Source organism: Coregonus lavaretus, assembly GCF_964263955.1.
Source record: "Coregonus lavaretus genome assembly, chromosome: 16".
Classification (NCBI taxonomy): Eukaryota; Metazoa; Chordata; class Actinopteri; order Salmoniformes; family Salmonidae; genus Coregonus; species Coregonus lavaretus.
In genome coordinates this window covers 39650290-39666750 of record NC_140003.1, presented here as the reverse complement: position 1 = coordinate 39666750, position 16461 = coordinate 39650290, and the positions used below count along the sequence as shown (strand labels likewise).

The following is a 16461-nucleotide window of genomic DNA, read 5'->3' as shown; positions in this document are numbered from 1 at the left end:
ATATTTAAACTGTCTGTTTCCCATTTGTGTTTGTGGGATCTTGTTTTTAGTCTGTTTATGTTAGACCGTGAACTGTCACGTATCGTTTGTTGGTTTTGATTGTGTCTCTAATTAAAGAGTATGTTTGCCTGCAATGCTGCGCCTTGGTCCTCATCATCTGTTCTGGACGATCGTGACAGTTGGCCGCAGAACGGCAGTTCCTGAGGCTCCCAGAGACCTGGAACTCCACGTGGGTCGTGCGCGCAGGGACCACCAGATTAGAGTGGCAACAGCCACGCAGTGTGAGGCGTTTGTATAGCCTGTGCTGAGAGGAGAGAACAGGGATAGACAGACACATAGTTGACAGGCTACAGAAAATGGCCACAACAATGCAAAGAATGAAATTAACTAAACATCTGGGAAAGCGAGAGAGCGGGGCCTCCCTCACTTACGTTTCACTGAAACACCCAACTATAACTCTCCCAACTTCCACCTCAGAAACTATAATTGTTGTAAACTACAGCGGTTCAATGTTTTCTAGGAATAGACTAACAAGTGACACAGAATGTATGCAGAATAACATAGAGTCCAGAATTGAACAATAGATTCTATTATATTCTATCAAGCTGAGTCTTGCTGAGGGAGTTACTGTATATGGGCCCTTGTGACTAACAGCTTTTAAATACAACGCTTGGCTTACTGCCTGACGTCAGGTCGATACCACCTGGTAGTTCTCGGTGTGCCAAATGCGAAGAGACGAGACGCCAGCAGGTCAGTCATCCACGTGACGCGTCAATGAATCCACTTTGATTAAATGTAGGCTATTTTCTGCCAAATATGACAATATCGGCACATCCTCAACAGATTTAATTGAGGTGGTTGGAAGTTAAATCGAACACGAACACTCCTGAAGAGAGCGAATATTCCAGGAACTGCAGGGTGTTCTTTGTTATGATTGATCCGCACTGTAGAGCTTCTGCATTGACCATCAACGAGCTGTCAGGGCGGGAGAATGAATAACGCAACATTTAGCATATTAAATCAGATACCAAGGAGACGGACACGGATTATACAATGTATCTATGTGGTGGGGTTCATGGTAAGTGCAACATTGTAACCTTTTTTTAAGGCTACATTTAACATGTTTGGTATTGCAGTCACGTTTTAAATATGTAACTTTTTGGGCGACCCGACCAAATTCACATAGAAATATGAGTTGTAGATATGTCATTGCCATTGAAAGCAAGTCTAAGAATCGGTAGATCGGTTCTATGAGTATTATTAACATAAGTTTAGTTTTTGCATCTTTTACTTTCTGCTTTGTACACCAGCTTCAAATAGCTGAAAATACAATATTTTTGGTTATGGAAAATATATTTCACAGCAGTTTAGATGGTACAATGATTCTCTACACTATACTTGCTTATTTTGTCACATAAACAGAAATTTGACTATTAGATTTTTTGCAACATAGTGTATCTTAAAAAACGTTCTTAAAAGGAATAGAGAGAGAGAGAGAGAGAGAGAGAGAGAGAGAGAGAGAGAGAGAGAGAGAGAGAGAGAGCAGTGCTCACATTGGACATTGAACCTGATAGTTGAGGCAAATGCTTGCTGTTGACATCAGTTTTTTAAACTGTTGGCGTTTACCAACATTATAAGGGCTATATCATGACATTAGGTGCTTTAAACTATGTAAAATATTTATTCTGGTTTAGGCGGTTCCATCATATATGAAATTTGAGACCCTGACCTGCAAGCTACCACAATATCAAATGTATTAAACATTGTGCCTGCATTTGCCAAAAGATGCATTACTGGATTGTTCAGCAGCCTGTCATTCTAATGTTGATCCATCTAGTTATAAGAGGCAGGTTGAGTCCCATCACAGCACTGTCAAAAAAACCTGTCCAACAGAATCCATTCCTTGGAAATCAGTGTTTTGCTCTGAAGGACTTGTTATTCTGAGAAGATCAGGGTGTTCACAAGAACATCAGACTGACTCTGTAAAACGTATTATAAACCGGATGGTTCAAGCCCTGAATGATGATTGGCTGAAATCCGTGGTATATCAGACTGTATACCATGGGTATGACAAAAAAGTAGTATTTACTCGTCTAATTACGTTGGTAACCAGTTTATAATAGCAATAAGGCACCTTGGGGGTTTGTGGTATATGTCCAATCCAGCCACTCTGCGTTGCGTCGTGCATAAGAAAAGCCCTTAGCCGTGGTACATTGGCTATATACCACACCTCCCTGGGCCTTATTGCTTAAATATAATATAAATGCATATCCTGTGGTACAGGATTAGACTGACTTCAGGTTTATTGAATCTTATGTGGTTTGGACACACACTTACTCTAAACTCACAGAATTGGAGCAATACAGATACTTTTGAAGACAGTATGGTAAACGTTTTATGTGCAATGCTATCCAGATAATGAGTATAGAAGTGAATGTCTCAAAAACATTTTCACCCAAAGCCTAATCCCTTGTGAGAGCTCTGATCCTCCCTCTCTCTCTCTCTCTCTCTCTCTCTCTCTCTCTCTCTCTCTCTCTCTCTCTCTCTCTCTCTCTCTCTCTCTCTCTCTCTCTCTCTCTCTCTCCCTCGCTGTCTCTGTCTCTGTCTCTCTCTCTGTCTCTGTCTCTGTCTCTGTCTCTGTCTCTGTGTCTGTCTCTGTCTCTGTCTCTCTCTCTCTCTCTCTCTCTCTCTCTCTCTCTCTCTCTCTCTCTCTCTCTCTCTCTCTGTCTCTCTCTCTCCCTCTCCCTCTCTCTGTCTCTGTCTGTCTCTCTCACACACACACACACACGCATGCACTAACTCCCACACACTGTATGTTTGGTCCCAGAGTTAAGAGTTGAACGGAGGGAGAATTGAACAGTCAGTTTAATGGGTAGGGCCGCGACACAGCAGGAGCTACAGTATGACTTCAATCAAGTCTCTGGCAAGAGCCTCTCTGGAGACAGATAAACAGGGTGGGAGAGTGTCTATTTCTCTCCTCAGGCCCAGAACTCTCTTTGTTGTAGGCTACACTCACTAACCATCAGGCTAGATAACTGGTACATTTAGGTCCCTAGTTCATCCCCTTCCACAGAGCAGAATACAGTGAGGGAAAAAAGTATTTGATCCCCTGCTGATTTTGTACGTTTGCCCACTGACAAAGACATGATCAGTCTATAATTTTAATGGTAGGTTTATTTGAACAGTGAGAGACAGAATAACAAAAAAAAAAAAAAAGTAAAACGCATGTCAAAAATTTTATAAATTGATTTGCATTTTAATGAGGGAAATAAGTATATGACCCCTCTGCAGAACATGACTTGGTGGCAAAACCCTTGTTGGCAATCACAGAGGTCAGACATTTCTTGTAGTTGGCCACCAGGTTTGCACACATCTCAGGAGGGATTTTGTGCCACTCCTCTTTGCAGATCTTCTCCAAGTCATTAAGGTTTCGAGGCTGACGTTTGGCAACTCGAACCTTCAGCTCCCTCCACAGATTTTCTATGGGATTAAGGTCTGGAGACTGGCTAGGCCACTCCAGGACCTTAATGTGCTTCTTCTTGAGCCACTCCTTTGTTGCCTTGGCCGTGTGTTTTGGGTCATTGTCATGCTGGAATACCCATCCACGACCCATTTTCAATGCCCTGGCTGAGGGAAGGAGGTTCTCACCCAAGATTTGACGGTACATGGCCCCGTCCATCGTCCCTTTGATGCGGTGAAGTTGTCCTGTGCCCTTAGCAGAAAAACACCCCCAAACCATAATGTTTCCACCTCCATGTTTGACGGTGGGGATGGTGTTCTTGGGGTCATAGGCAGCATTCCTCCTCCTCCAAACACGGCGAGTTGAGTTGATGCCAAAGAGCTCAATTTTGGTCTCATCTGACCACAACACATTCACCCAGTTCTCCTATGAATCATTCAGATGTTCATTGGCAAACTTCAGACGGCCCTGTATATGTGCTTTCTTGAGCAGGGGGACCTTGCGTGCGCTGCAGGATTTCAGTCCTTCACGGCGTAGTGTGTTACAAATTGTTTTCTTGTTGACGATGGTCCCAGCTGCCTTGAGATCATTGACAAGATCCTCCCGTGTAGTTCTGGGCTGATTCCTCACCGTTCTCATGATCATTGCAACTCCACGAGGTGAGATCTTGCATGGAGCCCCAGGCCAAGGGAGATTGACAGTTCTTTTGTGTTTCTTCCATTTGCGAATAATCACACCAACTGTTGTCACCTTCTCACCAAGCTGCTTGGCGATGGTCTTGTAGCCCATTCCAGCCTTGTGTAGGTCTACAATCTTGTCCCTGACATCCTTGGAGAGCTCTTTGGTCTTGTCCATGGGGAGAGTTTGGAATCTGATTGATTGATTGCTTCTGTGGACAGGTGTCTTTTATACAGGTAACAAACTGAGATTAGGAGCACTCCCTTTAAGAGTGTGCTCCTAATCTCAGCTCGTTACCTGTATAAAAGACACCTGGGAGCCAGAAATCTTTCTGATTGAGAGGGGGTCAAATACTTATTTCCCTCATTAAAATGCTAATCAATTTATAACATTTTTGACATGCGTTTTTCTGGATTTTTTTGTTGTTATTCTGTCTCTCACTGTTCAAATAAACCTACCATTAAAATTATAGACTGATCATTTCTTTGTCAGTGGGCAAACGTACAAAATCAGCAGGGGATCAAATACTTTTTTCCCTCACTGTATATCTCTAACAACAATGGTGGTTTGTCTTGCAGTTGCTTCACGGTGTTTGATTCACTCATTGTCGGTTTGAATGAACATAAAATACTGTAAAAACACCAGAAAATCAGCTCCAAGTTATTTTAATTTTGGAAATCTGTTCCAAAGTATTCCCACGCATAATAGAGAGACACGTGATTGTTTACAAATGTAAGCAAGGTTTGAAATGATTACATTTTAGTCAGATATTATATCTGTTTGGGATGTTTGCGGTCAATTAGCGTTCTACAAATTATTTGTAATTATGTTCCAGCCCTCCGACCATCCGCTCAAGAAAAAATCGGTCCGCGGTGGAATCTAGTTGATGATCCGTGCTCTAATGCATCATAACCGTGCTGAATATAAATTGCAGCGTTTGTGAACCCCACCCTTCATAATCTGTTTGAACATTTTAAAGCAGATGTTAGCATAACTTTGATGCATGCTGTATGTTAGAAAGGGTGATTTGTCAGGGCAGAGTATTTTAACCCTTCATTTGACTGTGTTTTCATTGGCCATTGACAGGTCAACCTCTGATGATCACGATACTCTGATGATACTCTTCTGTTTCGCAGTAAAACAACCTCCATAGTCAAATGTTGTTTTGAAAATGTTTTTATGGTGACATTGTTACAGAGTAAAGGTTTGTGTGACTTCAGTGGTCAGTTGTCATTCACCTGTGTAATGGGAATTTCCAGGTGAACAAAAGCAGTCAGTGATAAAGTCAATCTGTTTTAATACAAGAATTCAGGGAGTCACCTCCAGAACAGAAGCATAGAAAATGTCTAACAGGCCTCTTGGAGACATGCCTTTTATATCTAATCAGACCAAGGTTATTATAGTTTTTTGTTTTTATAGTAGTTTTTATTTCTATTAGTTTTAAGATTAGTTTTTTAATTAGAAATTCAGTTTAGTTTCAGATCTACTTCACTAGTTTTAATTGAGTTTAAGTTCTATAAAAACATGTATTTTTCGTTTTTATATTATTTCGTTTCAGTTTTAGTGTTAGGGACAGAAAGAAGGAGACATTTATTTGTAGGTTATTTTTTATTTTTTTTGTGTGTTTTGTGTTTTTTGGCACTTCTTGCCTCTGTGGGGCAATAATGCATTAGGTGATGGGTCAGCTCATAGATTAGGTTAGGTTTAAAGGTTGACGTAGCGAGATAGCGCGAGATGACGTAGATGCACGAAGTAAACAGTGGTAGTGGGTCAATTTCTGCAGCAGCCAGGAGTGCGAGGCTAAACTTCTCTGCTGTTTTGGTCCCGTAACTACCACGTTGTAGCAGCAAGAAGCGCCCCCGTGCACATGTGCAGATACTCTGTTTGCGAGTTCTTGCATAGTGCTCATCTCAATTCGGGTCACCGCCTTTCAAAGTGTTTTGCATTCTGGGGATAAAAGGTAAGGTGAAAGCAACCAACTGCAGTGTTGCCATTGTTTATAAAATAAAATGATGTTGCTTATAACGTCGACATAAACATGTCTCCAACCCCCATATCACACACTCGCAATCTGAAAATATGTGTGTGTACATTGTTTCAATATGCTTTGCGTTGTAGTCACAACAGACAAAGATATATAGTTAAGCAAACTTTACTAGGCATGTTGTCAACCCGCACATTCATACAGTAAGTCCCAACTGGTTTCCGTTTCCTGTGTAACATCAATATTGATACATGTTCCCTTCTTTTTATTTTTTTATTTTTTTTACAACAAAGGCAGACTCCACCTAACTTTGGCTTGTAGTCCATGTCTGCAATAAACTGGAATGTGAACTGAATGTTTGTTTACTGTCTCTGACTGTCCATTAATTCTTATTATTTTTACCCTCCCACAAAGTCTTTCAGGTGTATAGGTCTTCGGATGGCCCTACCAGACCTTGTGTGGGGAGTGTTGATTACATCAGGAGGTGCTTGACCTGAGATGTTTGGATCTTCTTGTTGAGGTGGAGCGTCCACCTCTAGGTTGTGTTCAGCAACCTGCTGGGCATCAGCTGGTGCTCTGTTTACTGGCTCTGTGCCAGGCTCCTCAACAGTGGGGAAATCATCCTCTATTTCTCTGCTCTTCCTCAGGTGTCGCCTGTTCCTCCTGAAGACTTGTCCCTGTTCTGTCTTCACCTCATAGGACGTTTGCTCCACTGGTCTGACTACTGTGGCCCTCTGCCACCAGTGTTTCTGTCCTGTGAGTGGCTGAACTCTCACCCTGTCATCTCGTTGCAGCTCTGTGAGATCCTTAGCAGAGGTGTCGTAGTACTTCGCCTGTTTCTGCTGTCTTTCTTTGAACTTCTCCAGCTCACAGTTTGCCATCCCCGGTCTCAGAAGATTTTCACTCATTATAAGTAGTGTCTTTGTACGTCTTCCCATGAGCACCATTGCAGGGCTGCTGTCTGTTCCTTGTGACGAGGTATTTCTGTGATCCAGCATGGCCAGGTATGGGTCAGCACCTGCTCTCTTTGCTTTTGGCTGTTTTCACTGCCGATTCCACTTTCCCATTACTTTGCGGGTATCCTGGAGACTATGTTTTGTGTGTAAAGTGCCAAGCCTTGCTGAAACTTCGGAACTCGTCTGAAGAGTACTGGGGACCATTGTCTGAGTAAAGAATGTCAGGTATCCCATAGCGTGCAAAGTGTGTCTTCAGTTTTCGAATGACCGTTTTCGACTGTGTGTTCTCCAAATGGTCCACTTCCCAGAAGTTGGAGAGATAATCAACTGTGACCATGTAGTCTCTGTCGTATACTGGAACAGGTCAGTCCCTATTTTTTCCCAGGGACGCTTTGGTGCTTCGTGGGGCCTCAACGTTTCTTTCTGCTGCTTCATACCCCATGCCGTGCAGGTGCTACATTGTGCCATGTATGTTCTCAGCTGTGCATTCATGCCTGGCCAGTAGACACACTCGCAAGCTCTTCTCAGACATCCCTCTGTTCCTATGTGTGAGGAATGGATTCTCTGCATTATCTCTGACCTGAGGGCAGTAGGCACAACGACTCGCTCACCTCTGAAGATAACTCCATTTTGCACACTCAGCTCATCTCTGTTGTGAAAATAAATGGCTACTTCCAAGGGTACATGTCCTTTCACTTCAGGCCAACCCTGCAGAATCACATTTTTCAGTGTCTGGAGCTCCCGGTCCAGCTCAGTGACTCTCTGGATGTGCTTTAGTCTCTCGCTTGACACAGGGAGGTAGTGTATCATATTGATTGATTCCACTTCGACCTCCACAGGGCCTCTGTTGTCTTGTTCTGTGAGGTCTTGTTCTCAGGGTGTCGGCCAGAACCACATGTTTTCCCGGAACGTAGCGGAGACTGACCTCATAGTTTTGGAGTCTCATGAGTATGCGTTGTAGTCTTTTTGGTGCGCTGAGGAGAGGCTTTGTCATGATGCTCTCTAGAGGCTTGTGATCTGACTGCACTTCCACAGTTCGTCCATATGTGAATTGGTGGAACCTCTCCATGCCAAACACCACTGCAAGCAGCTCCTTCTCTATCTGTGCATACACTTTTTCAGTCTCTGTCAGGGCTCTGGTGGCGTATGCTATTGGTTGTCCTCCCTGCATCAAGGCTGCTCCTAACCCACTCTCTGAAGTATCACACTGTAGTACAAGCTGCTCTGTTGGGTTGTAGTATTTCAGCACAGGGGTCTGTGCAATGGTATCCCTGATTTTATTGAAAGCCTGCTCATGTCTCTCTGACCACTCCCACAATGAGTCCTTGTGTGTTAGCTGTCGCAGTGGCTCGCAGAGCTCCGTGGCATGCGCAGCCACCTGTAGCATCCCATGGGAGTAGAGAACGTGGTGAGATAGCAGGATTCCTCCTCCAGTTCCACATGTCAAAATCCATGTTTTACATCACAAACAGAACACGTGTGCTCTGTTCAGATCTGGCAGCATGTCTTCAATAGTGGGAAGTGGGTAATGGCTCCTCTTGAGCGCCTTGTTGAGAGGTTTCGGATCAATGCACACTCTTAGTTTTCCAGACGGTTTCTTCACTACGATCAGGCTGCTAATCCAATCTGTGCTTTTTTCAACTGCTTTTTTCATCCTTCTTTTCTCTAGACCACTGAGCTCCTCTCTGAGTGGTTTATATAGTGCTACTGGCACTCTTCTCTTTGGCAGATGGACGGGCTCCACTCGCTCAACCACCTCCAGCTTCAGTTTGCCGGGTAAGCATCCATCTCCCTGGAATACATCAGAGTACTCTTGTTTAATTTGCTCTTTAGTCCAGGATCCTGTTGTTTTCTCGATGGCCAGGATGTTGTGATGCTGCACAGTAATCAACTCCATTGCCTGGATAGCCTTACTGCCTAGAATGGGCCTGTGCACATTCTTGTTGACTACGATGAACTCAACTCGGTAGGTTTTCTTATTGCGTGGATTGATCACTTTAAGTGTGCACTTCCCCAGTGGCATCAGAGTACTCTTGTTATACATCACCAACACCTGACTGCAGGGCTCGAGGTGACTGGCTTTTATGAGGTTTGCAGGGATAACATTACAACTAGCACCACAATCTAGCTGAAATCTGACTGACTTTTTGTTGACCAGCATGGTTGCAAAGAGAGCTGCATTGGGGTCTGTGGTTTTCTCCTGCGCCACGTTGATGCTCTCTGACTTTGGCCCTAGTGTGATGCAGAGAACATCCTCACCGCTCTCTGAGTCAGCTAACGCATTTTCCATTGCTGGTCCCTGCACTTTTGCAAATCGTAGAGAAGTGATTGTTTTTTCCACAGGATTTACATTTTTGTCCATATGCAGGGCATTTTTCCTTTTTTCTCTCATGTGTCCGTCCACAGTATCTGCATTGTATAATGCTCTGTCCCTCTGTAGGGTCTCCTCTCCCTCTCGGTCTCTCTTTCTTTGTGACTGCATGCACTGCTACAGGGCCCTGCACATTTATGACTTTATCTCTCTGTCTGGACAGTTCTGCAGCTCTGCCAATCTGTATGCATTTCTCTAAACTGAGATCAGTCTCTCTGAGTAAGCGCTCTCTTAAGTGTGGGTCACATGTGCCACACACAATCCTGTCCCTGATAAGATAGTCTGTGATTACACCAAAGTAAAGGCCACTAGAGTCCTCAATTCAGTGAGATATTTGTCTAAACTCTCATCTTGTCACGCCCTGGCTCTGGGGACTCTTATATGTTGAGCCAGGGTGTTAGTTTCTATGTGTAGTGTCTATGTTTTGTTTTCTATGTGTTCTTTTCTAGATCGTGTGTTTCTGTGTTGGCCGGGGTGGTTCCCAATCGGAGGCAGCTGTGTCTTGTTGTCTCTGATTGGGGACCATACTTAGGCAGCCTGTTGTGCACTTGTCATTTGTGGGATCTTGTTCCGTTTAGGTTTGTGTTGTATGACCGAGGACTTCACTTCACGTTTCGTTTTGTTGTTTTGTTGTAGTGTGCAAAGTACGCATTAAAAGATGTACGCATATCGCGCTGCGCCTTGGTCCACTTATTACGACGATCGTGACAGAAGATCCCACCAAATAAGGACCAAGCAGCGTGTCCAGGAGCAGACAGCCTGGACTTGGGAGGAGATCTTGGACGGGAAGGGGTCCTGGACATGGGAGGAAATCCAGGCCGGAATGGATCGCCGTCCGTGGGAAGAGACTGTGGAGGCGCGCCATAGAGAGGAGCAGCGGCGCCAACCGTGCCGACGTCGGACACGCAAGAGGCAACCCCAATAAATTTTTTGGGGGGGGCACACGGCTTGGACGACGGGGCTGCTGGAGGCAGCTACAGGGCGTATCGGCGGATTAGGAGAGGAGGCCACCGGGTTTGGGGGGCTGGAAGGGAGGTTGGCGGAGCCTAGAGGTAGAGCAGAGCCAACTCCCCGTACTCAGGCTAGGCAGCGTGAGACTGGGCAGGTTCCGAGGTTTGCGGAGCTGCATACTGTGCCGCGAGTGGTCCGGCACAGTCCTGTACGTCCTGTGCTAGCACCACGCACGTGTCGTGCGAAGGTGGGCATGCAGCCAGGACGGAGTGTGCCGGCTCAACGCTCGTGGCCTCCAGTACCCCTCCTCGGTCCCGGATATCCTGCGCCAGTGCCACGTGCTGTAGTGCCAGTACGAGTGCACAACCCTGTACGTCCTGTGCTGATGCCTCACACAGAGTGTGTAGAGATAGGCATTCAGCCAGGATGGGTTGTGTCAGCTCTTCGCTCCAGACCTCCAGTCCGTCTCCACAGCCCGGTCCGGCCTGTTCCTGCTCCCCGCACCAAGCCAGTGGTGCGCGTCGTCAGCCCGGTCCGGCCCGTTCCTGCTCCCCGCAACAAGCCATTGGTGCGCGTCGTCAGCCCGGCCCGGCCCGTTCCTGCTCCCCGCACCAAGCCAGTGGTGCGCGTCGTCAGTCCGGCATAGCCCGTGCCTGTTCCACCGGTGCCTGGTCAGGTACCGGTCAGCTGCTCCACACCGGAGCCTAAGCAATCCGCTCCACCGATGTCCAGTCCAGTTCCAGCCAGCGGGACCAGACCAGGGGCGCTACGGGGGGGGTAGTTAGAGAGTGGTGGTCACGCCCGGAGCCGGATCCGACTCCGAGGCGGAATGCCCACCCGGCCCCTCCCCTGTTGGGTTTAGTTGGCGCGGTCGCTGTCCGCGCCTTTGGGGGGGGGTACTGTCACGCCCTGGCTCTGGGGACTCTTATATGTTGAGCCATGGTGTTAGTTTCTATGTGTAGTGTCTATGTTTTGTTTTCTATGTGTTCTTTTCTAGATCGTGTGTTTCTGTGTTGGCCGGGGTGGTTCCCAATCGGAGGCAGCTGTGTCTTGTTGTCTCTGATTGGGGACCATACTTAGGCAGCCTGTTGTGCACTTGTCATTTGTGGGATCTTGTTCCGTTTAGGTTTGTGTTGTATGACCGAGGACTTCACGTTTCGTTTTGTTGTTTTGTTGTAGTGTGCAAAGTACGCATTAAAAGATGTACGCATATCACGCTGCGCCTTGGTCCACTTATTACGACGATCGTGACACATCTTGGCCCTGACTTCGCATAAAAAAAATATATCTCTCAATTGTTTCATTTTTCACAAAATGCATCCAGTGCTGCAATTACTTCCTCAACAGAGAGATTGTCTTTTGTACTGCCCACGCATAGAGTATCACAAATCTCTCTGCCTTTTTCCCCAATGAGATAATACAGTAGCTTCACTTTGTAATCCTCAGGTTTTTCTCTCATTGTAAGAGCCATGTACAAATTGAATTCCTCTCTCCATCTTTTCCAGGTCAGTGCTAAATTACAATCATCAAAGTCTATTTTTCCCGGAGGTTTCAGTCCATGGCGATTTATTCTTAGAATGGAACGTTAGCTACTCACGAATCTGCTTGTATCCAAAATCCAGCTAGCTATTGGATACGATAGCTAGCTAACGTTAACGTTTCGGCGCGATGACTAGCCTGTAAGCGCGGCACTTTTTCAAACTGCCGCCTGGGACGTATTCTTCCTTTACATCGATGAGATCCAGGTTATTTTGAGTACCGCTGCCACCATGTTTCAATATGCTTTGCGTTGTAGTCACGACAGACAAAGATATAAAGTTAAGCAAACTTTACTAGGCATGTTGTCAACCCGCACATTCATACAGTAAGTCCCAACTCGTTTCCGTTTCCTGTGTAACATCAATATGAGTAACATCAATATTGATACATACATCGCATGATTTTTGTAACGTTCATGTAATCGACATGTAGGCACAAGTCAGACAATTGTTATCCCGATGCAAAGGTGGTGACCCGATTGACAAAAGTGGCTCTAACGCATCCACAGACTGCATGAACTTGTAAAAAATGGTGTGATCAAAGGTCATGAAGTTTTCACTGCAGTCGACTGCAAGTTTCTGCCCTTCACCAACTTCCTCCTGCAGCCATTGTGGGAGGCTCTGTTGTTAACCAATCATAATGGTGTTTCTGTTTGACCCATGCGAACGTGACCAAAGACATGACGGGAAACAGGAACCAAATTGCCTTGATTTATGTGTACAGTGGACATACAGTATACAAATAAATCTGATATGAGGCTCTCTCTCACTAATTGATTGTACAATGTGTACACACATAATATTATATTATGATTTCAGTTTGTGATTGTGTGATATAAGGGTTAGATACATGTTTATTTCGACATTATAAAGAAAACCTTTTATAAACAATGGCAACACTGCCATGTTGATCTGAGCCTTGCTGTTGGAAAACCACATTAGTGTCTGACTTTCGGCTCTCGCAGATGCACCTCCCCCGACTTCAGTCCTCGATTTTCTCTACAGTCAGGTGATATATTTTTACCACTCAAACACGCCCAATATCTTGGGTGCTGCTCTTGGCAACACCATCTCGCTGAATCTACTTTTAAATTATCAAGTAAATCTCAATGTGACCCGCCAGATTCAGAAGTTTGAAAATCCCATCAGAAAAAAGCTTCAAAACCTAATTCGATTTCTGCCCCCAAAAACTAAAACTGAACATAATCATGATGGTTTTTTATTTTAGTTCGTTTTGGAGTCAAAGATAATAGTTTCAGTATAGTTTTAGTTTTTCAAATGGGTTTGTTAATTGTTTAATTTCAGTTTACTAAATCGTTTTTTGATGATTCGTTTTTGTTTCAGTTTTCATTTATTCTAATAACCTTCAATCAGACCAAATGTTCTCTTAACATCACCTCGAGAGGCTTGTACGAAGTCAAAACAAAAGACAGTGATTTTGCCACCTGCTACAGAATTACACAGTGTTCATAATGTCATCAGTACAATAATAATCAGTGTGTCCTCAGTCCTTGTGCCTTCAGGAGCTCTTGCGTCAATCACTATCGAAGGAAATGAGAACAATCCATAGCAGTCAGTGACAAGTCTAGTGACCATCAACCAGTACACAAATGAGTGTCACATATAGAACACTGGAGACCATGTGTTACAAGAAGAGAAAACATAAATATGCTAAGCATTGTGTTAATCATTCTAAACTGAATAAGAACTTCATTCACCTTACATTTCCCCACTACAACCTTTTTCCTGGGTGTTTGTTGTGGTTGTTGTTTGTTGTGGTTGTTGTTTATGTGTTGTCTATGACTGTGTCGTTACTGTAGCTCAACAGTGTTCGAACTGAAAATAACACCTGCTGAGGTCACTCAGTCTATACTCTCTCTCCCTCTTCTCTCTCTCTCTCTCTCTCTCTCTCTCTCTCTCTCTCTCTCTCTCTCTCTCTCTCTCTCTCTCTCTCTCTCTCTCTCTCTCTCTCTCTCTCTCTCTCTCTCTCTCTCTCTCTCTCTCTCTCTCTCTCTCTCTCTCTCTCTCTCTCTCTCTCTCTCTCTCTCTCTCTCTCTCTCGCGTTCTCTTCCGTCTCTCTGTCTCCTCACCAGGACCTGTTTGGGGTGAGCATGATCATTCCCCTGCTGAGTCACCATGTGAAGGCCCTGGGGGCCAGCCCCACCATGGCAGGCTTAGTAGGTAGGTGGGATGGTGATGATGGTGATGAAGATATAATACCAGAAAAAATGTGAGAGTTCAAATTAATGTCATAGTTTGTAAGGTGTTTTCATACATCAGAAGTGGTGGTATAATTTAGCTGTAGAAAATGACTTTTTATTGCATGAAATATTTTATGAAACAAACGGATGGGGACCTCTGAGGACAATAGATGTGTCACGCCCTGGCTCTGGGGACACTGTTATGTTGAGCCAGGGTGTGTAGATCTATGTTCCGTATTTCTGTGTTCGCCTGAGTGACTCCCAATCAGAGGCAACGAGTGTCAGCTGTTTGCTGGTTGTCTCTGATTGGGAGCGATATTTAAACTGTCGGTTTTCCTTTGTGTTTTGTGGGTTCTTGTTTCGAGTTGGTTGTGTTATACCGTGTACTGTCACGTTTCCGTCTTTTGTTGTTTTGATATCGTTTCGCTTAATAAATGAGTATGTTTGCCTGCAACGCTGCGCCTTGGTCTACTCCTTACCCTGACGATCGTGACAGAAGAACCCACCTAAACTGGACCAAGCAGCGTGAAGAGGAGAGAGGAAGGACCTGGGATCAGTGGAGTAGGAGTTTCGACTGGGCCCCGCTAAGTGAAGAGTAGAGAGGCTGGTCTATGGAGCAATGGATTAAGAGTTTCGACTGGGTCAAGCCAATTGAGGAGCTGAATAGCGGGAGTTGGAAGCAGAAGAGTGAGAGTCTGGCGAGAACTAGGGAGGCCTGGTCCACGGGGAGGAGAGAACCCCAGAAAATTTTTAGGGGGGGGCTCACGACGTGGACGACGGGGCAGCAGGAGGCCGCGATGGAGCGGTCCAGCGGGTGTGCAGAGGAGGCCGCCAGGTTAAGGGGGCCACTGGTCACAGAGGAGAGGGAAAGTGTGGAGGCATGGCGAGAGGTACTGGGGTGTGTTACCAGTCCGGTCCGGCCCGTTCCTGATCCCTGCGTAGGGCCAGTGGTGTGTGTCTCCAGTACGGTCCGGCCTGTTCCTGTTCCTCGCATCGAGCCTGTGGTGCGTGTCGTCAGCCCGGCCCGGCCTGTTCCTGCTTCCCGCACCGAGCCTATGGTGCGCGTCGCCAGCCCGGCCCGGCCTGTTCCTGCTCCCTGCACCAAACCTGTGGTGCGCGTCGCCAGCCCGGTCCGGCCTGTTCCTGCTCCCCGCACCAAGTCGGTGGTGCGTTTCGTCAGCCCTGTCCGGCCCGTTCCTGCTCTCCGCACCAAGTCTGTGGTGCGCGTCGCCAGCCCGGCCCGGCCTGTTCCTGCTCCCTGCACCAAACCTGTGGTGCGCGTCGCCAGCCCGGTCCGGCCTGTTCCTGCTCCCCGCACCAAGTCTGTGGTGCGTTTCGTCAGCCCTGTCCGGCCCGTTCCTGCTCTCCGCACCAAGTCTGTGGTGCGCGTCGCCAGCCCGGCCCGGCCTGTTCCTGCTCCCCGCACCAAACCTGTGGTGCGCGTCGCCAGCCCGGTCCGGCCTGTTCCTGCTCCCCGCACCAAGTCTGTGGTGCGTTTCGTCAGCCCTGTCCGGCTCGTTCCTGCTCTCCGCACCAAGTCTGTGGTGCGCGTCGCCAGCCCAGTCCGGCCCATTCCTGCTCCACGCACCAAGCCAGGGGTGTGTATCGTCAGCCCGGTCCGGCCAGTTGCTACTCCACGCACCAAGCCAGGGGTGCGCATCGTCAGCCCGGTCCGGTCCGTTCCTGTTCCACGCACCAAGCCAGGGATGCGTGTCGTCAGTCCGGCTCCGGCCAGCGGGGCTAGACAGGACCAGGGGTACTTTGGTGGGTTGGAGAGGAAGTGGGGATCGGGCCCAGAGCCGGATCCGCCGCCAAGGCCCTGTGGTATTTAGTTGGCTCGGTCGGAGTCCGCGCCTTTAGGGGGGGGTACTGTCACGCCCTGGCTCTGGGGACACTGTTATGTTGAGCCAGGGTGTGTAGATCTATGTTCCGTATTTCTGTGTTCGCCTGAGTGACTCCCAATCAGAGGCAACGAGTGTCAGCTGTTTGCTGGTTGTCTCTGATTGGGAGCCATATTTAAACTGTCGGTTTTCCTTTGTGTTTTGTGGGTTCTTGTTTCGAGTTGGTTGTGTTATACCGTGTACTGTCACGTTTCCGTCTTTTGTTGTTTTGATATCGTTTCGCTTAATAAATGAGTATGTTTGCCTGCAACGCTGCGCCTTGGTCTACTCCTTACCCTGACGATCGTGACAAGATGAAGGAAGTAAATAAGCTTTCTCTCTGCGTGGGAAATCACCAGCTGATGTACTCATTTCATATCACTGTGAGCGCTGATTGAGTTCACAGGGTCTGATAGCTTATGCAAAGTGCTACAGCGGCTTG

The 16461-nt window shown here is 46.6% G+C and overlaps 1 protein-coding gene across 4 annotated transcripts in view; it reads left to right on the top strand.

Moving 5' to 3' along the window:
• The first annotated feature begins 705 nt into the window (after positions 1–705).
• The window catches only part of mfsd9 (major facilitator superfamily domain containing 9), a 20779-nt gene continuing 5023 nt past the window's right edge, over positions 706–16461 (top strand). For 2 of the 4 annotated variants that reach the window (XM_084179853.1, XM_084179854.1), the window contains exon 1: positions 743–1078. In XM_084179853.1, the coding sequence (XP_084035979.1) occupies positions 992–1078 (87 nt within the window). In that variant the 5' untranslated portion in view covers positions 743–991. Of the gene's footprint in view, positions 1079–14031; positions 14169–16461 lie in introns of those variants that run through there. The other 2 variants (XM_084179852.1, XM_084179855.1) reach the window with 2 other exon arrangements.